This window comes from Danaus plexippus, assembly GCF_018135715.1.
Source record: "Danaus plexippus chromosome 22 unlocalized genomic scaffold, MEX_DaPlex mxdp_27, whole genome shotgun sequence".
NCBI lineage: Eukaryota > Metazoa > Arthropoda > Insecta > Lepidoptera > Nymphalidae > Danaus > Danaus plexippus.
The window spans coordinates 2,537,649-2,565,212 of NW_026869855.1; the positions used below are offsets into that span (position 1 = coordinate 2,537,649).

General features: G+C 33.6%; 2 protein-coding genes across 6 annotated transcripts in view; both read left to right on the forward strand.

Moving 5' to 3' along the window:
* LOC116773525 (insulin gene enhancer protein ISL-1) overlaps positions 1–16,342 on the forward strand; it is a 30,530-nt gene extending 14,188 nt beyond the window's left edge. Inside the window, exons 3-9 of one of the 3 annotated variants that reach the window (XM_061528735.1) lie at positions 6,132–6,262; positions 8,121–8,188; positions 8,491–8,596; positions 12,578–12,695; positions 13,829–14,006; positions 14,302–14,529; positions 15,589–16,342. In XM_061528735.1, the coding sequence (XP_061384719.1) occupies positions 6,132–6,262; positions 8,121–8,188; positions 8,491–8,596; positions 12,578–12,695; positions 13,829–14,006; positions 14,302–14,502 (802 nt within the window). In that variant the 3' untranslated portion in view covers positions 14,503–14,529; positions 15,589–16,342. The remainder of the gene's footprint in view (positions 1–6,131; positions 6,263–8,120; positions 8,189–8,490; positions 8,597–12,577; positions 12,696–13,828; positions 14,007–14,301; positions 14,530–15,588) is intronic. The other 2 variants (XM_061528734.1, XM_032665999.2) reach the window with 2 other exon arrangements.
* A 1,129-nt stretch (positions 16,343–17,471) lies between these two features.
* Positions 17,472–27,132, forward strand: LOC116773541 (endoplasmic reticulum metallopeptidase 1-like). 3 transcript variants are annotated; one of them, XM_032666017.2, is made up of 19 exons: positions 17,472–17,625; positions 17,870–17,935; positions 18,358–18,474; positions 18,776–18,956; positions 19,608–19,766; positions 20,016–20,143; positions 20,392–20,490; positions 20,837–20,978; positions 21,312–21,463; positions 21,718–21,859; positions 21,948–22,086; positions 22,486–22,588; positions 23,984–24,170; positions 24,356–24,537; positions 24,833–24,967; positions 25,283–25,530; positions 25,716–25,828; positions 26,414–26,589; positions 26,907–27,132. In XM_032666017.2, the coding sequence occupies exons 1-19, from the start codon at positions 17,617–17,619 to the stop codon at positions 27,072–27,074; spliced, it is 2,646 nt and encodes an 881-aa protein (XP_032521908.2). In that variant the 5' UTR covers positions 17,472–17,616; the 3' UTR covers positions 27,075–27,132. The 3 variants fall into 3 exon arrangements, with proteins under 3 accessions (XP_032521908.2, XP_061384697.1, XP_061384698.1); XM_061528713.1 differs by having other exon boundaries at positions 20,837–20,975; positions 21,309–21,463; XM_061528714.1 differs by having other exon boundaries at positions 20,837–20,975; positions 21,309–21,463; positions 25,283–25,515.
* The last annotated feature ends 432 nt before the right edge of the window (positions 27,133–27,564 follow it).

Genomic DNA, 27,564 nt, shown 5'->3' on the forward strand with positions numbered 1-27,564 from the left:
AATTAAAATTCACATAGTTTAATTTAAACATAATATTTTCTTGTTTCATGCTACCCATTTTAATATTAGTTAATTTATCTTCAAATTTCATATCAAATATTATAAGGCGAGAAAATATTTTACCTAGTGATTTTTTATATTCCAACGAGTAATTGATTTACTCTACAATAGCAGTAATAATTTCAATTAAGTATAGTTATAGTGTGTATATACGAATAATGTATACGAATTAATTCCACCTGAATTGTACTTATTTTATCATAAAATTTCTTGTATGTATAACGTATATAAAAATAAATATCCCACTATCATTATGAAAGACAATTTTTCATATTATAACAAAACAAAGAACGAATCACACAGTATAATGCCACAGTGTAAATTAATGAATACGCGAATATCAATTGTGCTACCGTTATTTATACACTGTGAGTAACAGTTGCTTTGTCATAAGGACGATAGTTTAAATTTATTAAATAAATATTTTTCATCGTATAACATTAAAATGTAATTGTATTCTTCGAAGTTTAATAATAGAATACACTTGTATAGTATTAATAGTTAAGAGATATAATTTACTTTAGGTACTATGTTAATTTATTTGCACAGATTATACTAGGTCATAGTTCAGTTTAGATTAAAATAATTCTCAAATCATACGATAGAAAACCAAAAATACTTACTCTACTCAACGTGGCTACGAGCTAATTATAAATCAACAAAGACGATGTGTGTTTACAGAATATAATCTAATAATAGACGTAAGTTTAGAACATAAAACCATATTTAGTCTATGGTTTATAAACCTTAATCCTTTTAATAAAATAAAAAAAACTTCACAAATATCCGTCAATCACTATGGTATTGCGGCGCCACTTTTTAAACACAGACAACTAAGATGAATCCACTGAAATAACTTAGCTGTTTACCTTTTCACCCTTCTATAACGCGGCAGAAATATAGAATTACACATCAGCAAACATAGCACACTCCACGAGTTTACATATTCAGACAGCGGACCTCTTTGCTGTGACGGTATAGAGAATATTATCGGTTAGCAAACAATAAAACCTAATTTGGCAGCACGGGAATTGTCTTTGCCGCTTTGTACAGTGACGCCGAGAAAAACAAACCGGGTTTGACTTGGCATTATGTGTTTTGGCGCCAAAACAAACGTCACTCTGACATCGCGGCGGGCGGCGGGAATACGATATGTCTATGGTATGTTTGTTTCCGTTTGCACCGCGGGATAAATGTTCGATTATTATTATATATTTTTTTTTCTGTTAACCTAATGTATTATTTGTTTTTATGTCGCGTTAATTTAATCCGTGTTTATCTTCTCACGGAACCATTGATTTAGTGTGTTTATATAAGCCATTCCTCGCCCACTTATGTCACTTAGACGTCGTTTGACTAAATGAGAACCTATTTTGGAACATGGCCACTGTATTATATATATTGAAATAATTTATTTTATATCAAAAACGAACACATTTAAATAAAATCAAAATAGATTAACCCTTCTAAAAAAGGCGGAAACGAATGTTTACGTATTGAATTTCTATAAGAACAAACATCCTAATGTTACTTATATCGAATATTCCGGATATGATTAAACGGATGTATCAATTGACAGTCCCAATTAGAATAATCGTGATTGTTATAAACAGAATTTATATAAATTCAACTGTTACAAAAATATTGTATGAGACTATGTGTATGTGTGTGTGTGCGTATATGCATGTATGTATGTATGTATGTATGTTTATTTAACCCTAAATCCAAAACCATTCCCCGCACCTCTCAATTAGCGACATCCGAGATGATACGCGCATCTCCCGTTACTTTGTCCAAACATGAAGCGTTCATAGTCACAGGCGGAGCGGATTTTGTATCTACATTTTTATTCAGTTAAAAAAATCATCTATAAACATAATCCGCAATAAATTTGTTTTTATTATTATTAGTAAATACCTATTTTTATGATTTGGATAAATTATACTGTAAAATCATGAATTATAAATCATGAAATATAAATGTTTTATGCACCATCAATTCTATTCAATTCAAACTGCTTAAATTTCCATTTACTTAATGGGTTTCAATATCATAAAGAAATGTCCTTTTAATAATAATGATCCTCAATATTTCGTCACCAATCATGACTACAAATATACTTTATTCTACTAAAAGTTATTTTTATTTATAAAACACTACTCACATGCTGTTGAATTCTTAAAAAATATTTTACTCTCGTAATCTTGTACCAAAGCTCTCATATAATTGATTTGTCCTTACCGACAAAAAGTTAGCAATATCACGACATACACTCACATAAATATACAACACAAACAAATTAACTTATATATTAATCAATCTATAACACAATTAAACAATAACAACATTAATATAGTAATAAATTTTAATATATACGCTTTGTATTTCTCTTCAAAACTGTCACCTCATGTGTGGCCGCCATGACAGCTGCATGTCAAATGTCAATCGCAGATGTTTATTATATCACAGACTTGTGTAAATACTGTCTCTATATTTAACATGTGCTTTCATTTTGTTTTAAATAATTTAAACACGTATATTAAAATCTAATTCTATTTTATAAATTACAAAGTTGTACTGGCTGAATATAATTTTATTTCGGCTAATTTTTTTTTATGCTATGGCTTCATTCACACTAGGGTTGTGGAATATAATGCCAATGTAATGTATTGTGATCTTGAATACTGTGTCGAATCAATTATTTGCGTAACAAATCGAAAGTTTTTTTTTCATTAGTTTTTCCTGATATCTATACTCCACCTGACATCACATAGATTTTTATAAAAACATTCACAATAGACAAGGTTGAATAAATAACTGTAAATGATAATCCAAAAAGTATAGTAAACCTGTAAAACCGTAAACGCATCGGGGGAGTTATTGACCGGCACTTAGGGAATGAAACACCCACCCCTCTTTTCCGACGTCGGCAATCTCGCTAAAAGCATTCTATATTGTCTATGCCGTGTTATTGAACACGCTCTATGGAGGTTTTAATGGGTGAATTTTTTTAAAGGGTATTTTTTTTTTAAATATAAATTGTAAGCTTTTATACCGTCTTTATCAAGAATGTAAATTCTATATTGTTCTTTAAGACGTGAAGGAAAAATAATAGAATGTTTGATTAATGTACTTCTTATATTTTCCAATCTGGTTGGGTACATGATTGTTTCATAAAATTTATATTTTAGTATCGTACCAATCGACCGATTATATGAAAAGATTATTTTCTTTTTTTTTTAACCAACCAAGGCAGTGAGCGGGTTATCTTTTTCGAGCGTATGTACTCGTATATATTTCTGTAGCACTCCTAAACATTTTGTCGTATTTTTATGGGATTTTCTAATAGGGACGCTTGAACTTTGACAGCTGATTGCGGCCATGTTGTTTGAGTGACAGCTGTCAAATGCAGTGTGTTATATTCATTCCGTCCTCCCAAACCACCATGGCAGGTTACAGTGTCGAGCAGCACGTGCAAATCATAAAATTGTTTTATGAAAATGGGTCTTCAGTTCGAGCAACGTTCCGCGCACTTCGCCCGTTTTACGGTCGCGATGATCGTCCTGCCGAGTCGACTATCCGTCGATTGGTGGACAGATTCGAGTCAACCGGGTCAGTTAACAATCAGCCGGTTCCCGTGCGTCAACGTAACGCGAGATCTGCCGAGAATATCGCCGCTGTGCGCGACAGTGTCCTCGAAAACCCGCGGCAGTCAATTCCGCGTCGCGCACAGGAACTCGGCCTTTCGCAGACGACAACTTGGCGAATTTTGCGTTGTGACTTGAGCCTGCACCCGTACGAGATCCAGCTGACCCAAGAGCTCAAGGTTAATGACCATAGACAGCGCCGTGTGTTCGCTGACTGGGCATTAGAGCAGTTGGAAGTTGACGCCGATTTTGGCAAAAAAATCATCTTCAGCGACGAGGCGCATTTTTGGATGAATGGCTATGTCAACAAGCAAAATTGCCGTATTTGGGACGAGACCAATCCACACGAGGTTCACCAAGTGGCAATGCACCCGCAGAAAGTGACTGTTTGGTGCGGATTTTGGGCCGGAGGCGTGATTGGTCCGTATTTTTTCGAAAACGATAATGGTGTGGCCGTCACCGTCAATGGTGAGCGATACCGGTCGATGATAACCAACTTCTTTTGGCCTGAAATCGAGAATATGGATCTGGACAACATGTGGTTTCAACAGGACGGCGCTACGTGCCACACAGCACACGCTACGATGGAAGTTCTGCACGAGCAATTTCTGGACATGGTCATCTCGCGCGGAGGCGACGTGAACTGGCCACCGAGATCGTGCGATTTGACCCCGCTGGACTTTTTCTTGTGGGGTTTTCTTAAGTCGCAGGTCTATGCCAACAAGCCGTAAACCACCGATGCCCTCAAAGTCAACATACGCCACGCCATCGATCAAATACAGCCCGATTTGTGCGCCAGAGTCATCGAAAATTGGACCTTTCGTGTGCGCGCCACCAACCGAAGCCGTGGCGGTCATTTGAATGATGTCATATTCCATACATAATGGGGTCGATAGACCTTCCAAATAAAAAAAAAATTTGCAAATATCTTTCCTACATGTATTTTTTTTTGCATTTCAAAGATCAAGCGCCCTTAATGGAAAACCCTATATAATAATGGTGTCAATAGATTCGTTTTAGTCGTGAGAGTAACACAGGGTTAATAAAAAACGTGAAAAAAAATAGATATGTTTTTAATATAATTATATGAAAATAAAAATTAATATATATATATTAATGTTTTTTTTTTGATACAATCGGATTATACTGTTCGCCATTTAAATACACGATTATCTTAAGCACCAGTTAAATGGTTATTTAAAATATATTTAATATATAAATATATAAAATTAAATAAAAAAATCCATTATACAGATGTTAATCGTCCTAAGTGTTCTCAATATTTCATCCTTTCCAATGAACATGGCCAGTGACCTTAATCGTCAATCAGTCATTTTGGACTACGCAACTGTTACAAGATTCGATTCCCGGCCGGGTATAGGTATAGGTTATTTATTGAAGATCCGACTAAAAAAACTTTGATGTCACTCGGTATTCCAAGATAAACCATCCAGCGGTCTATTGGTATCTGATAACCTAATTTAGAACAATTCAAATTAATTTTTACTAACATACGAAATTTCGTAAATGATATAAATGTTTCAAACTAAAACAACTATGTTTATTTAAAGTTTAAAATATATAGCAATTATAATTATTACTATTCCATATTTTACTTAAAGTTTCGTTTGTAAGGTAATAATAAATACGGTAGGACGAGATCTAAGTGAGGGTAATCGGGTGATATGTATAGTAGTAGAGATGCAACCTCTCAGCATTCCATGGGTTCATCGTGTGGGTGCCGGTTCCATGGTTGCAGGGAGAGGAGCTTCAACAGACTTGCGACCCAGGTGTAGGTTTAAGGCCCCTATCTAACACGTTGAACAGCTACTTATATCAGCATTCCTTAAAATACCTATAGTTTTTTTTTAACAGCCCATGCCAAATTCGCGTTCTCATCTCAGTGGCTGATAATATTTATATCTCACTCTTATCTTATTTATTATCTGTTGATAAGAAATTAACTATTATCGATAACAACATCAACTATAATCAATTATTTTTTGTTATTGAAATATTTATAGGATTATTTTAATAAAATTTGTTGGAACGTTCCGTTATAATTACGTTAGAAAGTTCCGTAAAATTTCCGTATAATAATACTCGTATATTCATAACCACTTACAAAATCAAATGCATTTGAAATAACTAAGCATTGTACCAAGAATAACATTATTTATGATATAAAATATTTGTTAAATGTTACTTATGTGTCCCAATTAAAGTGAGAAATATTATACTATGTTCAAATCTTACAGCCGTAAATCTAGAAATAAAGTTTTTGTTTTATCTTTCTATTAATAAAAATCTCTCGCGTAACACATACTGGTGATGAAATTTAAACAAAGACGGCGATAAGTTAATGTAAGTTAAAATTCATCGACAAATCTTGAGCATAAAAATCTTTATTTCTTCCATCATCAGATTATTCGGGACCAAGTGTGATAAATGCGGTTCATCATTCAGCAAGAACGACTTCGTGATGAGAGCAAAGACGAAGATATATCATATAGACTGCTTCAGATGCTGCGCATGCGCACGACAACTTATACCAGGTGAGTTATTTACAGTACACACACAGGCACACGCACACACACAGACGTACACACAAAAATATATATTATTATATGGGGTAAAACAAAAAGCGCGATAAATAAAAAACAACCTTTATCCTAAGTCCAAGTTTTTGTCGTTACACTACAAACGAAGCGTTTCGCGTTTCTCATACAACATGAACATTATAAATGTAAAATATTAGACGAAATAAACGTATTTCTACATTATAATGTTAAAAATAAAGCCTGAAACACATTTCTGTTGCACCCTGATCGGTCATCCCCCGGGGAGTTCGCTTACAATAGATAGAATACAAACCGTAATTCAATATGATCCAGACTGTTGTATGTAACCGATATTCGTAGTTGTAGTGTCATTTCGCCTTAATGATTGATTGTTTATACAGATAAATAAGATTCAAATAGAATTAAAATTACTGAAAACTAAATAAGACATCGGAGTAATGTACTGAGCGGAATTGTTTGCGATTACCGCTTAGTATACGTATTGTTTGTTTAATGTTTGTGAATGACAAACCTATAAAAATATATCAAAATATATGTACATCATCATCATCAGCCTAAAGGAGCCCACTGCTGAGCAAAGGCCTCTTCTCACATGGAGAAGGTTAGAGCATTAATCATCACGCTTGCTCAAGACGGGTTGGCGATTTCAATCTTATAATTCGAAATTATAAGACCAGGTTTCCTCACGATATTTTCCTTCACCGTTCGTCAGTGGTGTCTAAATACTCTTAGAAAGTACATATGACTCGGAAAAGGTCACATTGGTACTTGCCAGGTTTCGAACCCGCGCCCCCACGTACGAAAGGCGGGTCTTTTAACCTCCAGGCCGCCGCGACTTTACAACAAAATATTATAATTATTTCTTAGATAATTTTTAAAATCAAAAACAAAATACTTTCAAGCGATATCTCTGAGACACTCTTTGATTGTAACCTTCCAATAAATCTTGAAAGATAAGAATTTTATTGTAATAATTTAACTTAATTTAGGTATATTTAAAATATATTTGAATGAGGATAAATTTGTTTAATTAACTGAATATTTGATTGTATATACTAGGTACCAGCCCCGGCTTCGCACGGGCTCTTTACAAAGAATATAAAATAGCCTATTTAATTTTGAGAATTATTAAACTTATATTACGATAACTTTCAAATGGTACGCTCGATTTTAATTATTTAAAAAGTAATTTACAGATACTGATGTAGGCTTGAAAACGAAGTATTTTATTTTGATAAGACTTAATACCGTATTTATGTAAATACCTTTCCAATAAACGCTTTAGGAATGCCAATTTTTAAAAGTTGTAAAATTGATATAGTGTGTTATCCTTAAGAGATAGACATATGCCATCGCGGACTTTTCTGTAGATCTATATAAAATACACAATTCCACCATACATAGTTTTGTTATATCTCAAAGGGTTTTGGCAGAGTTTTCGTTAAAAACTGACAGATGGCTCCTTTTTTCCCGACATCTTCAACAAATATCATTAATGTACACACAAATCGATACAAAACCTTAACAAATTATATACTAAAACCTTTCTCGAGAATCACGCTATCGATTGGCGAAAACCGCTTGACAATTGGTGCAGTAGTTATTCTGTTGATTGCGAACAGACAGACAGACAGACGCGGCGGGGTTCTTTATTTTATAATATGTATGTATATAGATAATGTGTGTGTGTGTGTATGCGTGAGTGGGTGTGTGTGTGTGTGTGTTATCAATAACTATGAAATGATTATAAAAGAATTCCTAATTATTTTACTTACTATTATAATAATTTATATAAAAAATATACAGAGATTAATTTTAAATATTGTTTTAGGTGACGAGTTCGCGTTGAGAGAAGGCGGAGCTTTATATTGTAGAGAAGATCACGATGTATTAGAAAAGGTAAGTTAAGACTTTAATAGGACCAAGATTCGATTCCCGCCTGTATATAAATATATTAATAAATAACTTGTAGCATATTATTTCTCATTTTGTTTTAAATTCTATCGAAAATAATTTATCCCTATCAAATTATGTATTGTTAGTGATTTTTTTTTTATTTCAAATTCATCTAGCGAGTCGGAATCGAAGCTACAGATTTTAGTGTCATGTAACAGTCAGTTTGGCGACTAAACTATCGGACCTTGTAGCTAAGCGTTCTGTATAATAGGTTTCTATATAAAATATATTATTCATAATATCAGAGCGCTAACACAAGCGGCAGCAGCGCCGGCAACGCCGAGAGCAACAACAACACAACACTCAGCAACAACAATTCGCATCACCCGCACGAGTTAGGATCTATGTCGGGTGAGTGAACGGACATACAACGAAAAATAAGCAAACACAATGCATTGAACTATATTATATTATTATCATAAAAAAACAATAGGTCTACAACCATCGGAATAAATCTATTTTATAATGAACAAAAAATACTTGTTTTAAACTTAATATCATAAATATTGCTATATATACTTACCACAAGTTTTCCTCGTCACTACACACGGAGCGTTAACAGTTTTTCGTTCATAAATCCATGTACATTATAGTATCAACGTAGGCTATTCAATGAGGAAAGTGAAACGCTTCGTTTGTAGTGTAGACGATGTATAACTTGTAGCGAGCGTACATTAATATCAGCAAATCAAATGTATTACAAACTATGATATTTGCATATAAAAAAAAAATCTAGAATCTAGAAATTAGTCTTATTATCTTTATATATCTATTGTAAGCAGAAATCGCTATTCAAAGCTGCAAATCGATTATTATATCGATATAATTATAATATCGATAAAAATTATAACATCGGCTGTAGGAACTCAACCAATTAACAATATTTTAATTTTTATATTCAAAAGGATTATAATATTAAAGTATTAACTTTTGACATAATAGATTTCTTTCTGGACACTAAAGATGTTTTTATAAGAACCAAAAATTTATATGAAAATATTTTAATAAGTAGGTATAAGTGAATTTATATTAATGAAATTTAATTTTTTTTTTTTTGGAAACCTTTGTCGTGTTTAGAATCAAGTGAGATAAATCTCAAAGATTTTCTGAAAAAAACTAAATAAATAATAATTTTAATTTAATTCATTTCTAATAAATTTTTGTAATTTTCGATAAAATCGATAACAGAAACTATTATTTCGCGTACCTACTATATATAATAAATATTATTTAGTACCAACATTAATATTTAAATATAATTAATATAAAAACCTGTTATTTTTAGTTAGTCTCAGTATGCTATTAATGAGACAAGTAAAAAATGTTTTTACATAAGGTATAATAACTATAACTTAATAACAATGATGACGGACAGACGAGATGGGAATGTCTGTCATTTTGTTTTGTTAGCTGTCATCTGCCGCCAACGAATTTTTAATTTTCCCTAAAAATGCGCTCTTCTTTAACTAGGCACGCATAGTACAAATATACATTGTCATACTACAAACGTACCGTTTGCCGTCTCTTTCTCAATAACCTACGTTAGTGACGAAACTTATCATTCCATGGATTCACCATGAGGGTGTCGGGTCTATCGTTGCAGGGAGAGGAGCTCCAACAGTGCCTGCGGCTTGCGACCCGGGTGTAGGTTTCAATTTTAAGGTCCCTATCTAACGCGTTAAACGCTCACATCCACCGTCCAAGCTCCTCTCTCTACCTAAACAAATTTGAAACGAACCTACTAGGGCCGCCTTCGACGCACGTTCCAAGCATGAATTGATACTAGTTCTGTACAGGCCCAAGTCTTAGCAGGTTGTAGAGAGATTTAGCCGTTATCCCTCTCGCTCCCACTTCTACGCGCGTACAAATTTACGACGAACCTATTCCTAGTGCGTCTATAATGTGACAAGATTTACCAATGAAAAACTGTTCAACTATCCGTATGTAGTGACTATGAAAACTTATAATAAGCATAACTACTGTTAGATAACCACACTAATGTAACTCAGAGCTGGAAGATTAAGAAATCGTTGGCTATAGGTGACAAAAAAAAAGACTTACTACTAGACACTTCCCTCCGCCTCCCCGTGACCACGGTTGCCGTAACTAAATCCGAATTTCCTCAAAACTAACGGATATAATTCAAAGTTATGAAATGTTTTGTTATTATAATAAGATAATTTTATTTTTTGATGTACCTCTGACCGCGCCCCTAAAGCTTTATCAGCGACACTTCATGTCACTATCACTAACACGCGTAATGAGTGTCACTATCAGAATCAAAAGATTTTATCGCACTGATTGGAAACTGATTTACGTATCGACAGCAGAAAATATAATAAATATATATATATATATATATATATATATATATATATATATATAAATATTATATTTAGAATGTATTCATACTTCTTAAGTTATTTACGAATTAATTTATTCGTAACTATGAGAAAAAACGAACATACACAAAAAATCATCCTATGTCCTTCTCTAAGGTGTTGTCTATCCAAATAACAAAATTCATTAAAATCGAGCCAGCGGTTAAGTAATTAAGAGCTAACATTTATACAAACCGAATTATTTCCTCATTTAATAGATTTACAAAATCTGCATATACTTACAGGTTTTTATCATCAAAACCAGAGGTTTGTTGAGTATTTTTATTATTCCATATCAGATTTTAATATATATATATAATAATAAAAAAATAGTAAATAAGTAAGTAAATTGAAAACAAACAGGTTGAGTTCACAATTAAGATTACTGTTACAAAATCTTTAAGTACTAATACTATCTAAATTCTTTGAAATATGTAAAGAAAATTACAAATCATGGACGAACATAATACTTACTATAAAAAAATAGATAGGTATGTCAGATTTTATTACACTTATATATTTTTAATCTATATAACGCAAAACCCGTACCAATGAGAGTAATTATATGCAATTAATTATAGAATCGTAACTTGTTTTGCCGGTCGTACGTTATCTTTTTGAAATGTGCCGACAAAGCCGCCGCCGTTTAATACGAAGGCTGAAAAACTCTGACTTTTATCTAAGAATTACTCGTTGTGACCTAAATTTGACCTTGAATGTAATAAAATAAGCGTTCACATGTAATTCTATTTAATATTAGCATGTATGTACGTATAAATTATAATATGATATTTCATCGGCTGTATGTTTGAGACTGAATATAATATTTTGAATTTAGAATGACAATTTCGTACGGGCAGAGATGGCGCGAAAAAATTGATAATCACCAAGCGACACATAAAAGTTCAAAATTAAAAATAAAGCAAATTAAGCTAATAAGAAAGCTTTATGAATATTTGATCTCAGCGCTGTCCGAGGGTCATTCTGGTGTGAAGTGAGGATTACACGCTAATGTAATGGCCCCTTTGACTGACCGATTGGGCTGCCATGTTAAATATTTATTCTACTCCCTTATTTGCTGGTAATCCCGGCTGTACTGTAACATTATCTATGTCCGTGCCATTAAAATTAATTAAAAATGTAAAAATATTATACATTTATGATAAAGACATGTTTTATATAAAGTTATCTATGAAACAAGACATTCGGCTCATTAATTACTAAGAATTTTTTTTTAACATGTCAGTCAATCAATCAATATGTCCAATTTATCGAAACCAATATGTCTATATTTTATGAAATTACAAATTTTTATCTTATATATGTTTTTTTATCGATTTAAATCGCTTTTTTTTGTTTAAATAATAATTTTATTATTATTTAAATATCCGTAAACTATTTCAGGATATTATTTAAACAACATTAAATTTTAACATAATAACGTAATTTTATTTTGTTACATAGTTATTTCGTAGAATGACAAACAAATAATATATTTAGAACAAATATATTATTCTGTTTGAGCTGATAAAGAAATAAAAGCCATTAAAATAGCGGCTCAAAAATTGAGCAATTATCACAAAACATCATAGAGGCTGAGGCAAGTTTTAGGCTTAAAATAATTCATGACCACTAGTTTAAGCCCGCAGCTTCGTCTGTGTAAATTTCGGAATTGGTTTAGGTAGGAATAGTTTGTAGAAAAGAATGTATATCTAAATGTCATATAGGTTAACCAAAGTACAGCGCCCTCTGTTGTCTGAATCATGTAACTATACAAAATACAGAATAAATTATAACCCATATTAAGTGATACGCTATTCTAAAGTCTAAGCTATGTGCAAAGTATCATCCCAATCCGTTCAGTATGCGTGAAAGATCGGGAAGACCTCAGAATTTCTCGCTTTTTGTTTGCAATGTACGATATAATTATATATGTGCTATGTTGCTTTAGATTCAGGAAGTGAGTCTGGCTCGCATAAGAGTGGAAGAGCCAGGGCTGGCGCTGCGGCTGATGGTAAACCAACCAGGGTGAGGACTGTCCTCAATGAGAAACAATTACACACACTAAGGTATTGTTATGTGTTATATGCTTGCTCTTATAGTGTAATGAGGGTAGATCGCTTAAATACGTTAGGTTCCGTCATTCAGTCTTGCTGCTGAAATCTATAACGAATTTTGTATAATTTTATTGGTTACAACAAGTACGTATGTTAGAATATTAGAACGTAATGGATAACGTTCGTACAGGCAGTTTGAACGTCTATGGTGAACTGGTATTTCAAAGTGTAAGTTCTAAGGTTAAATGCTGCTATTGTGAGGGTAACCTGTTTTACAGCAGTTTTAAGTCAGTAATTAGCAAAGTATGTAAGGAATTTTTTTTTTAGAGATATTGTTTTTTTTGATACATTTGTAATTAATCAATTCATTATATGAGAATACTTAAATACAATACTAATGTGGATGTTTTAACGAGCCAGGTTTCCTAAATACGTAAAAAAATTCATATAAAATTTTTATAAACTATATAAATTCAAAACTTTATGACTAATAAAATTTAGGTTATCCATTCTGATTTTATACGATTTTAGATTACCAGTATCCTTAGTACAAGTGCGCTCAGTCATACTACATACGGAACGTTTTCAGTTCTTTTTTCAAAACTGAAAACGCTCCGTATGTAGTATACGAACATGTAGTAACGGTAACACACAAAGTTGCATCACCAGACTAAACTGACATTTGTCGTTTTACAATTAAACGTCTACCCACATTTTATTATCAAATGTACGTAAATATAAAAAACAAACCTGAAACTTTACGTCACTAGTTTGAGGATGCGACTCATAGTAAGAATAGTGGTCGATTGAAATTATTTATATTAAATAACCTTATAAAATAACGTTTGTTAAAGAGTAATTAATTTTCTAAACTAACGAATGTATTTTATTAGTATTTCTATACTAGCTGCGACCGTGATTTTGTCCACGTTCATTAATTTCATTATCATTCACTATACTCAAATATATAATAAATAAAATCTAAAATATGTCTAATCTAAGTCACCGTTCAAAACATCAGCTACCCACCAGTTAAAGTACAATCAATATAAATCCAGCCATTTCCGAGATAAGGTGGAACATACAGACAATATTAGAATTAAACTACAATTGCATATAACCAATTACTTGTATTGAATTTGCAGAACCTGTTATGCTGCGAATCCTAGACCTGACGCTCTCATGAAGGAACAGCTGGTTGAAATGACAGGTCTTAGTCCTCGAGTGATAAGAGTGTGGTTCCAGAACAAGAGATGCAAAGACAAGAAGAAGACTATACAGCTGAAGATGCAGATGCAGCAAGAGAAGGTGGATAACATTTTGGTTCGAATTTTCATATATTTATATTTATCATAATATATCATACAGTCAATTACTTAGCAAGAAACTTTAGCTACGTATAATTTTAGAATTATTTGATATCAAAAATAACCACGTAGCTTCTCAATATTTATTACCAAAGTTATACTTACCATGAGTATGCCTAGAAAACTAAATACGCACCGTTTACAGTCCACCATCTATAAAAGTTGTCACGTGATAGTATTAACGATATGACAAGTTGCCTATACCTACGTGTTTAGATGGACTATGTTAACCAGTAGTTATTTGTATATAGGAAGGCCGCCGTTTGGGCTATATGTCTATGGGAGTGCCGTTAGTAGCAGGTTCGCCTGTAAGACATGAGGCTGGGTCTCTAGCTCTAGAGGTGACGGCGTATCAGCCGCCGTGGAAGGCCCTCAGCGACTTCGCACTCCACGCGGACCTTGACAGGCCTCAACACAGCGCCGCCTTCCAACAGCTTGTGAACCAGGTCTGATATAGTGCCGCCTCCCGCTGTACTAAGGTAGTGCGGACTTATACCGTACACGTTACGGAATTCATACGCGTATACGGTATAGTACGTCATTCAGCTCTCATAAATAACGCTCGGAATGAAAAAGCTGATTTAATAGATAAATTGTTTGAAAAAAGTTGAAAGACGCTGAATCTTTTTGAATATGGAACGGGTTATGTCAATTTTCACACACACGTCATCAATTCCAGGCTTGAACACAACTATCAATACAAAATTTCAAGCAAAAATCTTGATAAATACTATTCTACCTTTCACATGCGTATCAATAAACATAAAAAGTGTTTTAAAATTCATATTCTTCATGTAAACATCTGGTGTATTTCAAGCTAGTGTAATATAAATGTTTTTTAACCAAAGTGCGTAAAGTCTGTAGTTAATTTGATTTGTAATTATTATTTAGTACTACACAAAACACCTCCTTTAAAAGCCCAACACTGGTTTTGTCCTAAAAAAAAAGAAATTTTGCCTTTTGCCTGAAGTTGCAAAAAGTTTGAATTTAGAACAATCTTTAATATTATATTTTCTATATCCTGTCATTGCTTCAAAAAGTATCGAACAATTCTAACAGATGGCGCTTACAATAAACTTTAAGACAATGTCTTGCTAAATAAAAATTTTCTACTTAAAACTTTTTCATTATATATTAAAACAACAAATATTACTCTTTCGACATATTACTACTTTCCGTTCATTATTTGCACAAAAAGTTAAGTGCTTGAATATTTTTCTGTCTTTTATAGTAATTTCAAATTGGACAGTATCAAAAGGATCTATGAAATATAATAACGTAGCGATGTTTAACTTAATAAAAAAGTTGATTTTAAATAATTTCTTCAAACACTGTAGTTTAATATAATTATTGGAGTCTCCTATAAAATTGATATTAAAATTTTTCGATTTTATTATTGGAACACAAATTAGCGGTGATTTCAAAGATATTGAGACTCAAAAGATATTTATGTATATTGTTACAATGTTTCCTTTCTTTATGTGTATTCCAATTCACATAATTAATTATTTTATTTTAATATATTTGTTTTCAAACAGATGCACGGTTACGACATCCCCTCTCTGCCTCCTCCTCGTCACGAGGACAACTACGTCACATATCTCGAGAGTGACGACAGTCTGCCGCCGTCACCCTAGTGCCGTCTCACCTAACGCCCTGTAACCGAAAGGGACGGATGCTTGTATTTCTAGTGATGCCCTAAATATGCCAGGGGCAGACACTTGTAGTACAAAAGGTACCCTTTTCAACCCAGGGGTACTTTTAGTACAAGTGGTGCCCTATTTAGGTCAGGGGAAGATTGTCATGTTTTAGGGCTAATATATATTAATGGAGTGATACTTATATACGTACACTAAGTATGTCTGAACTCGTTTCCAAACTGACACGTCGAGTGATGAGTATATTAATTGCATTGGACTATAGCTTGAGTTATGAGTGATAAAGAAATAAGTGTTTCTCTGTCTTTTTATAATAAAAATGTTCCTTTATTTTAATAAAAATCCTGATATGTTAATAAAATTGTTTTAATATTATAATTTTTTACATAATGGCGATGTATTCCACTGTCACAGCTGACACTCGTTTAAAAAGACAGAGAATTAAAAACCGATGTCAGTGATGTTTGAAAACAAAAATATCAATACGAGTAGCGTAGCCCGTCTTAAATAATAACGCCTTATATGTATTTCTAATCGAGTATTATAGTGTGTTAAGTGAAATTGTTTGTTGATTGGCAAAAATTATGATAATAAAAAAAAAAAAATTGAAAAATTAATTTTTGCTCATCAAAAACTGAGTACCTAGTTCAAAGTGATCGTGGGACAGTGCAAAATATACATTAAGATGACCGCCGTCTTTTATTTTGATAAAAAAAAAACTTTTTTTTTTTTTAATTTTCTACAAAGAAGGTCCTCGTCTCAGCTGATATAGTGATTAATGTTTTCACCGTGTATTTATTTGCTTTATACCGATGTTTACCATTAGATGTATGACTTAATGTATTTAATTTTAAATATTATTTATATCGGATATGTCATTGTAATGTAAAGATCTGTTAGACATTACTGTATATAGATGTCAGTGTACATAAATTGTATAAATATAGCTATATGAATTACATTTACCAACTACTTTAAATATATTAAGTCCCTTAATATTTCTGAACTGCACAAATGAATTTTTAATATGCCTAATAAAATACGATTCATGTCACTTAAGATAAATGTTTTTGTACTAATAATATTTTCACGTTTGAAAATGTTTGCATATATTTTTTTTTTGATTTCACTTTTCTGTAACACAACAGTTGTTATATTAAATTTTGCTATAGATAACCGGATGTTTAATTTATTTTGTTGTATGTAGTTTAATCTAAGTATTTAGATTGTGCGCATAATAATAAAAACATTGAGTAATTAAATTCGATTTTTATTGCACCGTTTTGTATGAAGTTGTTTATACTAAAATAATCAGTACATAATAAAAGGTTTTATTGTGCAAAAATCACAAATGTCTTATAAGTATATTTTTTATAAAATAATTATTTCAATAGTCTATAACTCTTGCCACAAATAAAGAAATATACGAAAAAAATCATTTCCCTATGTCAAAATATTAACTAAAAGAAAACTACGATTATCAGATTTCTTTAAAGAGATATTATTTAAAAGAATTTTTTTAGTGTTGAATTGAAAGAATTAAAGAAATTTCATAACAATTCATTAACTCTACACCTTGCATAAACCTTAGTATGGCACATAATAAAAGGTGGGATTATTTATTGACTAGAGTCCAAACTGCTATAGTTAGAATAGTTTTTTTAGCTATCTAAATAACTATTTAAATCTATGAAAATGACATTTGAGTCAAATGACAGATAAGTGTAACATTTGACATGAACATTTTGACAGTTTATAAGCAATATGACAAGTGACAACCCGTACTGTTATGAATAGATACTAAGTGTTTTTAAATTTGTTTGTACTTGCCGTTTGCAGTGCGAGGTTGTCGTTTGTGTAAACAAAACGTTGATTAATGTTATGAAATTCTTGTAAACAACAGGAAAAATGACTTCGGTATGTGTGAATGTTTCGTTAATATGATAAAAATTATACAGTTTTTAATGTTAACATTAACACTAAGTTAGTGTAACCGGTATTATTTATAATAAATATATATATATATTTACGAAAACCTTACTTTGTACCGATTATTTTATGTTCTTGGGTATAAAAAACAAAAATTTTGAAAAAGATACGAAAATATTAAATTTTAGTTGTTCAACGCAGTATCCGTTATGATAATTCGTTTTTGTTTCAGAGATTTAAAATCGAATGTGACCTTCCAACTACCAGGGACGATCATGAGGAAAAACCTTCACACTCAGTTAATATGCTTTATCATTTGTAAATAATCTAATATACTATAAATGTATATAATACAATCATATCATGAAGCTGATGCGCTATATATATTATTTATAAAAATATTAAATAAAATTGTTGAAACATTTTCAAGTTAGTCAGAAATTTTTTCAAAGCTTAATTCAAGATAAAAGAGGTTCTTATAATTATGTTATAAGACAATAGAGACTTAATTAATATTATTTAGTCACTAAAAATATATATATTTCAGAAAAAATGCTACCTTCATGCTTAAATATTAAAAAAAAAATCAATACAATAATCCTTTTCTGTTACAACAACTTTAAAATGTAATGGTCGATCAGAGATTTTCTGTTTTGATTCTTTATATATATACTATATATATATATGATATTGTGAATAATTAATAATATTTACATACAGGTGCCAAGTTTTTGCATATTATTTCTACTCGGTTTCTACATGCTGCTGGGTTTTATAACAGGGGTCATACAGAACGATATGCCGTCGGCCATACATGAAAAGGACATTCCAAAAGATGTAAGTGATATATATATATATATATAGTATTTTGTAATTAAATTCAATAGATCACTAGAATTATCATTGATGTAATACGAAATAATACTATGATATGATAAATATTGACATATACTAAGTGGATTAACAAGTTTTGATACAACTACTGATTACACTAGTATATCCGTCTTAGTGAGATTATAATAACCGTATCAATTTTCGTATAGAATAGATTATATGAAAGAATTCTGTTCAACTAACATTAATGTATAAAAAATTATTACATGTTGTACATATACGCTTATCATATGTTTTGTACCAGGATTGGAAGACATTCAGCGAGGAGACAGCTGTCAAATATCTATATAGGATACTCGGTGATCAAGCCCGGGTATCTGGTACTGTTTATCACTTCGTCAAAACTAGAGATCTGAAATGGCTCTTAGAAGAAGTTACAGCAAATTCAAATTTACCTGTTCACATTGACTGGCAATATGTATCAGGTATTTTCATCATCATCATCATCATCATCAGCCTATAGGAGGCCACTGCTGAGCAAAGGCCTCTTTTCGCACGGAGAAGGTCAGAGCATTAATCACCACGCTTGCTCAAGACGGGTTGGCGACTTCAATCTTATAATTTGAAATTATAAGACCAGGTTTCCTCACGATGTCTTCCTTCACCGTCCGTCAATGGTGTCTAAATACTCTTTGAAAGTACATATGACTCGGAAAAGATCACATTGGTACTTGCCAGGTTTCGAACCCGCGCCCTCACGTGTGGGAGGCGGACCTTTTAACCTCCAGGCCGCCGCGACATTATTTTATTGATTTATAATTAATTTACGTTCTGTATAGTGATGAAATGTTAGCATATTATTAAGACTGATTGTATGTTCGTATCATCAGGTCATATCTCATAAACCGGAATAAATAATATCGAAATATATTGAAAAAAAATTCTGGAACTAATATTTTTGTTCATAATTTAATTAATGTTTTGTACCTTGAAAGTGAAAATACAAAAGATAAATAGATTTTTTCTAAGGTTTTTTTTCAATTCATTATCACTATGTGTCACTGATGCAATTTTTATTTAAAAATTAATTGTAATTATATACTATTAGGTTAATTTAATTTAAATTAATTTTCCAGGTAACTATTGGTTGGAGTTTGACCCGCCGTATGTCAACTCATATGACAACGTGTCGAACATTATCGCGGTGCTGGAAGGGGAGAGCGGGGTGAAGGAGGGTAGTATTGGAACATCCATATTAGTCAACTGTCACTACGATTCCGTACCTTTCGCCATAGGTAATTAAGACCAAATTTATGTAAACTAACAAGTTTAACTATTTAAATCATAATATTTTCAATGGGAAAGTATGTGAGGTTTTTTGCTATTGAATTTTTACAATACCAGAGGCCATACATGACACTAACATATAATATATGTATATATATATATATATATATATCTAAAAATAATTAAATATACAAAGAATAATATATGTTATTTTTGAGCTTTACTTCGTTAGTCTTAAGGTATATTTTTGCTTGAAGGTGCGTCTGATAATGGGATTTTTTGTTCCGCAATGGTCGAGATCTTGGGCAAACTATCCAGAAGAAAAGAGAAATTCAAACAGAATATAATCTTTTTATTCAACGGCGCTGAAGAGAATGTCTTGATGGTGGGTAGTTTGGTAATGGTATACTAGCAAAAAGGTCTTATACCAAAAAAAAAGTTCCTATCAGCCTGTATTTAATTTTCAATGAAATTATTAGAAAATATATATATGTAAACAACATGTCCTGAATTATTCTCATATATATTTAATACTTTATCCTATATGACGTTTTAATTCAACATTTTTTGTTTCTGTTTTATTATCTGTGTTATAATTTATACTCTGTGTAAATAGTTTTTTTTATATTTCAGGGTAGTCACGGCTTTTTAAAACATCCCTGGGCTAGTAATATAAGTGCTGTCATAAATCTGGACTCAGCGGGTATGAATGGTAGACCGAGTGTTTTTCAAGTAATTAGTTAATATTATTAATTATCAAACCTTATATTATATAGATATATTGTATTCATATAAGATTTCACTTTTATGGTTATATAAGAGAAGAATTTTTCACTGTATGGGAAAAACAAAGAAATTTAAATTTAACTGTTAACAGTTTAATAGTAGTATAGTGAATGGATCAAAGTCTGTAGAGGCCTTATAAACTAAAAGGTTGTTAATTATCTTGAACGCGTCGTAATTATAAATAGAAAAAAAGATAATTTTAAACGAAATATAAAAAAAAAAACGAAGCTTAAGACAATATTTACTAATATAGGTTTGTAATTAATAACCCATAAAAATTTTAACCCCTCAGGTAACGAACCCCAATATTCTCAACCCCTACAGTAAAACCCCTAGGCCAACAGCGCAGGCTGTGGGTCAATTCTTGTTTCAAAGCGGCATCATACCTTCAGACACAGACTTCAGGATATGGAGAGACTTCGGAAATATTACTGGTAATATTCTATAAAAAATTAATGTTTACTTTGTATATATATATATATATATTTAATAATAATTTAATAATAATTGTCCTCGAATAGAATAAATATCGAAATTAAACTTTAATGTTTGAATGTTTACATTTTTTATCTTGTTTCGTTGGCTGTGTCTTTATACAATAATATGCTGAAACTGTTATGTTATCTCGTCTTTCTCATCGTATCAAATTTAATTGGTGTGAATGATTTAAATTTAAACTACATAATATTATTTACTGTCATACAATGAGCAGAATAATATATATATAGCATAACACGTGACATAAAATCAATGTTAATTGAAACCAGGTTTGGACATAGCCTTCACGGAGAGCGGTCACGTGTACCACACGCGGTATGACAAGCCGCAGCTGATACAGGCCGGGGTCATACAGCACGCGGGGGACATGCTGATGACGCTGGTGGGGGGACTCGCCGACCAGGCACACGAGCACGAACAGGTACACACACACACATGTATTCATTCTTGATTAATATATCCGCCAATCATAATTTTAACTGTTAAAGAAGAATTTTATTATCAATCTACCCTCATAAAATATGTGTTCACATGGCTCACAGCGCTTATTATAAATACACTATATACAAATATATATATATATATATATATATATATATATATATATATATATATATATATATATATATATATATATACAAATAATCAATAAATTAATATATCTACATATTACAGGACAGATCGTCATCCGTGTACTATGACTACTTGAGCTTGTTCTTAGTATCGTACAGTGAGAGAGTCTCTCAGATCATAGATGGCATGGTGGGCGCGCTCGGACTGCTCAGCGTCGTGTACTACATGTGGCTGTTCGGACTGAGTGAGTGTCACTGAGAGCTTGTTTCATACATGGACTTTGCTGGCATACTATATATATATATATATATTATATTATATTTTGTTTGTAGGATGGTCCGTGTTCAGGGATCTGTTGTGTTCCTTGGCCGGCAGACTAATTTGTATCGTTGCTGGCGTACTAACAGTTGTATTATTGACACTGGCAACAATATTACTTGATATGGGTGTTGCCAGATACATGCAACTGAGGTGACAAAACATTACTTTATATTTTAAATTAAATAATTAAAAAAAATATCATGAAATTAGGCATGGTGTTTATTATGTTTTCGTTAAAAAAAAAATACTTCATAATGTTAGTTTGAGAACAGGAAGTTGTGGAAATTGATTTTGAAGGAATTTTAAATGTTTTTTTTTGAGACTAACTTTATTAACATCACTTAAAAGTCACACCTGAGCGCCGAGTGTTCCCTCTCGCTCTGTCTCTTTTCACCCCCTCCCTCAGGAGCGTTAAACGTTCAACGCAACCTTGTTTTAAGTCACAAAGAAGTTCCACTTCAAATATATAATATAATCTGTTGTTTATTCTGTGGCTGTAATTATTACGTTAATATAATCTGTGGTAGCTGTGTAATGCCGTTATTTCAGATACTTATCGTATAAGTGGCTGGTGGTGCCGCTGTATTGGCTACCGTATTTCACTTGCTATATATTAGTCTCATTTCTATATGATGGTCGTTGCAACAACAAAGTAAGTCGACATTTTAGAACATTAAAATCATTATCAATACATATATATATATATATATAGGGTTTTCCATTAAGGGCGCTTGATCGTGCAGAACTTCCATCGTAGCGTGTGCTGTGTGGCACGTAGCGCCGTCCTGTTGAAACCACATGTTGTCCAGATCCATATTCTCGATTTCAGGCCAAAAGAAGTTGGTTATCATCGACCGGTATCGCTCACCATTGACGGTGACGGCCACACCATTATCGTTTTCGAAAAAATACGGACCAATCACGCCTCCGGCCCAAAATCCGCACCAAACAGTCACTTTCTGCGGGTGCATTGCCACTTGGTGAACCTCGTGTGGATTGGTCTCGTCCCAAATACGGCAATTTTGCTTGTTGACATAGCCATTCATCCAAAAATGCGCCTCGTCGCTGAAGATGATTTTTTTGCCAAAATCGGCGTCAACTTCCAACTGCTCTAATGCCCAGTCAGCGAACACACGGCGCTGTCTATGGTCATTAACCTTGAGCTCTTGGGTCAGCTGGATCTTGTACGGGTGCAGGCTCAAGTCACAACGCAAAATTCGCCAAGTTGTCGTCTGCGAAAGGCCGAGTTCCTGTGCGCGACGCGGAATTGACCGCCGCGGGTTTTCGAGGACACTGTCGCGCACAGCGGCGATATTCTCGGCAGATCTCGCGTTACGTTGACGCACGGGAACCGGCTGATTGTTAACTGACCCGGTTGACTCGAATTTGTCCACCAATCGACGGATAGTCGACTCGGCAGGACGATCATCGCGACCGTAAAACGGGCGAAGTGCGCGGAACGTTGCTCGAACTGAAGACCCATTTTCATAAAACAATTTTTTGATTTGCACGTGCTGCTCGACACTGTAACCTGCCATGGTGGTTTGGGAGGACGGAATGAATATAACACACTGCATTTGACAGCTGTCACTCAAACAACATGGCCGCAATCAGCTGTCAAAGTTCAAGCGTCCCTATTGGAAAACCCCTTATATATGTCGGTCAGACTGTACGTACGTACGTATCACCAAAAAAAATATATACTGAACCCATTTTGATGATTTTTTTCAATAATACAGTTGAGATATAAGAATACAATATAGGCTATGTCATACATCACTGTTTGTAGTGTGTGTGAAGTCACGTGACCAGCTCCAACGTCAAAGCCTACTTCATTATAACTTAATTCTCCTCCCAAAATTCTTTTACATAATCTATTGAAATAAAATTTTCGATATTAATTCAGACTTAATACAATAAAATTAGCTTTTTCGTTCCAAAAAACATATTTTTTTTCTTTGTCCTACCCTCCGCTTCGATACAAACAATCGAATCGCTGTTTCACCTCTCGACCTTGAACTTTGACCTCAATGGATTCTGTTCGTAGGTGAATCGTTCAATAAAGAGCTTGCAAGCTATGGCAGCCACCCGTCTTCTCCTGTCCGTCTTGCTGCTGGTGCTGGTCGCTTTACCGTCTTTGTCGAAAGTGCGTTATGTGATAACCGTGATAGTGTTGATGACGTCAGCGAGCTCTTTCATCACAATGACGATGGTGAGGAGATTTAGATTGACGGGTGAGAAGCAAACATTAATATTATTACAGTTAATATAGATATATACGAGATGACATGGCTGTGTTGCTTGGCATATCGGCGTCTGTCGCATGTCGCGTTACAGCGTGTTGATTTAAGTGAAATCGATATAAAGCATCAATAAAAGTTATATCTACATGCGTGTTGTGTCTCCCGGTACGTTCCAGGTGTCCAGCACCTCCTGCTGCAGGTGTTTCTCTCCGTTCCTCTCTCTCTCTTCCTTCTATCTCTCTCTCTCCGTCTCTCTCCGTTTCTGTCGTCGATCCTAGGCCGCTCGGGTACCAACTACCCCGACGTCATGATGGCGGGTGTCAGCGCCGCACTGGCTATAGTCTTCGGTTTTGGCGTGGTGGGTTATTATATTTTTATACACATAAGAATACGTTAAAGTGCATACATTCTATATAATAATTAATTTAGAATAAATTGATTTTAATGTAAATGCCGTAAATCCTATTTTATTTTGTTATTGGCAAATTAAAAAGTAAGTATTAATGATCTCCAAGTACCTAAAATATTTGTATATCACATTAATATTGGTTTAACGAATTGAATTGTTAATTACGTACTGAACAAAAAATTTGTTTATGCATTTGTATATAAAAAAAAGTATTTTATTATATATATAATTTTTGTTTCTCCAGTCAGGTATCGAGTTGTTATTCTCCAAGTCCTACATGTCCCGTGTACTATGTTCGTTGTTGTGTGTGTGGGTCGTGTTGTCGCTCGTGCCGATATCTCAGTACGGGGGCGAGGTCACACAGAGGCACTACTGGTTTGTGAGTATTCGTTACTACATATATTATATTAATATACGCAAAGTGCGACATCGAAAACTGCTGAAGGGATTTTGATAAAACTTTGCAGAATTATTGCTCAGACTTTATGATAGAATATAGCTTGATGTAGGTTATAACTTATTCCGCTAAGAAACACGAAGTGCAACTTGTATAATGTGTAGTCACACGGATCAGACAACAGATGGCGCTAGTGAGTTGCTATACACGACATATTTATTTATTAATTTCTCTATGAATTCATCATCAGTCTTCGCAGACAGAGGAGCGGTCGGATGCTAGTATATTTTTTTTCAGCACACAAAAATAACAACCTACAATTCAAGTTTAGCGCCGGTCGATGTGAATTCGGGTGTGGTCGTAATGAAATTGGACCCGTACACCGTACAATCAGCCTTAACGGCTATAAGAGAGGGCCCGTTTTACTCCGACAGCGAGCAAACAAACGAAACATTCATCAAAGGAATCAAAATTATCGATGAAGAGTGCAATGACCTCGTGAACTGCAACCTACCCTCGATCAGACCACGGTTCGATAAGTTCATGTAAATATTACTTACATATATTTAATCATTGCTAAATAAATTATTACTATTTTAATGTCGTTTTATCTGAATATTGTGGCTAGTTAAATAATTTAATTATATAGTTAACATGCAAGCCGCTAGATGTCGCTATCCATAAAGTGTTGCATCGCACATTGTTATATATTTTCATTTGTTACCTCCAGGAGGAACAGCCTCTTCCTCACCATGGAACCACCGAGGGAGTTCAATCGTTCGCTTAGCTTGGTTAACAAATACTGCGACGGAACTGAATGTCATATGAGTTTTATAATGCACGGTGAGTATATAATACATACAAACACACATACATACATACACACATACATATATACATACCAGTGGCGTGCACAGAGGTTCGGGGTAGGGGAAGCAGAATATGTCTGAAAAAAATACCAATTTTCATGATAATTTCCTCCTCTACACCGTTGATAATAATGAGATCCTTCGCAAGTATTCATTTAAATGAAAACTAATATTTTCTGATTTATTTTATTATTTTGACGGTCAGACGAGACGTCTGCCGTGATCACGGTCGCTGCGGAGTAACCGAAACGTCGGGAGTGTGAAGTTTTTAAACATAATAAAATACGCGAAGCAATCCGAAAATACTAGTTTCATTTAAACATTGAACGAACATCTATATATTTTAAGAATATCTCAACTACCTCTGAGCCACGAAAGTACCTAAGAACTACTACGATCTGTTCCTCACCGCTTTACAAAAGTTATTTATATCGGACTATCCAGTGGAAATCCAAACATTCTTATTATTACTATATGAAAACAGTAGACAAGGAAAACAAAATAACGTATCTGTGTTCACCGCCTGCCAGCTCATTAAAACTCCCATATATACTTCCAGGTGCAGCTCACAACGCGATCACTCTGTACCCATACTTCAGTATCACCGCCTGGTCTTGGTCACCGGAAGTGAAACCCACGACTACCTTCAAAAACAAGCCTCTGTACGTCATATACCACGCGTCCAATACATACGTGGAATACTTCGCGCCTCTCGAGTTCAATATCACTATGGAGGTAGGTTTGGAAAATGTCACTGGCACCAACAACACGATCATGAATTGACTTGATGCGCTCAGTGTTGACAGCGGGGAAAATATAGAAAATACTCAAAGAACATGTCGAGAACAGCTAACAGCTGTTGTAATTATTTTTCAATATTTAAGTACGGCTGACTAAGAATGTATATATACATATAGAACATATAACATGAATCACTCACTAGTCGCTGGCGGCGCGAGCTCAGTCGCTTCGACGACCGCGGCTGACGCGGCGCAGGCTGCAGATACGAATCCCGTTTGTGATATTTTTTTAATAGGATTCCTTACTTGCAGGTGCCGGCAGCGAGACAACGCGAGAGCTTCGTAGAAATATCCCACCACTCGCACAGGATCTACAATCCGCAGGATTTCACTGAAAATTATATAAAACTACTGAACAGCATGCCCGAGCACTTCAACACGGCCAGCTTCCTCTCCTTCCGCGATAACTACGTGTTTTAAATCGTAACGAAGGTTCCGCTGCTTTGTATTTTTCAATACATTTTTATTTTTGATTTTTGTATTGATTTTTATTTCTATTCCAACAACGAGACTAGTTTACGTGAACATTGATAGAAAACTATCGCTCACGGATAATATTAACTTTTTATGCGCAGCTTCTGTCTCTATACAAAATTTTGTCACGATGTGAATTTTATTGCTTTAACGAAAGTTATAGTACATTGAAGTTATGTCCAGGCTGTTGTTTTGTTTAGATGTAGTATGAAGTCACGTGACACACTACAGATGGCGCTGTCGGTTGGTAAACACATTCTTTGTGAACAAACATTAGTTCTCCTTACTAAAACTATGAAATCTAAACAGAGCAAGTTGGCGAGTAGCGTACAGCCTCAGAGCCTTTAGACCACCACAGATTGGGCCCAAGAGCAGCTACCAAGCCAGGTTGCGGGTGCAAGCTGAATGTATACCGCCGCCTGGCTCGGAGCAAGAG

What these genes read in the sequence shown, in the direction of transcription:
- LOC116773541 (XM_032666017.2), top strand. An exon ending in CTGAAGAGAATGTCTTGATG is followed by an intron (nt 20,144 to 20,391) that starts GTGGGTAGTTTG and finishes TTTATATTTCAG; the next exon opens with GGTAGTCACGGCTTTTTAAA. An exon ending in AGTTCAATATCACTATGGAG is followed by an intron (nt 26,590 to 26,906) that starts GTAGGTTTGGAA and finishes CCTTACTTGCAG; the next exon opens with GTGCCGGCAGCGAGACAACG.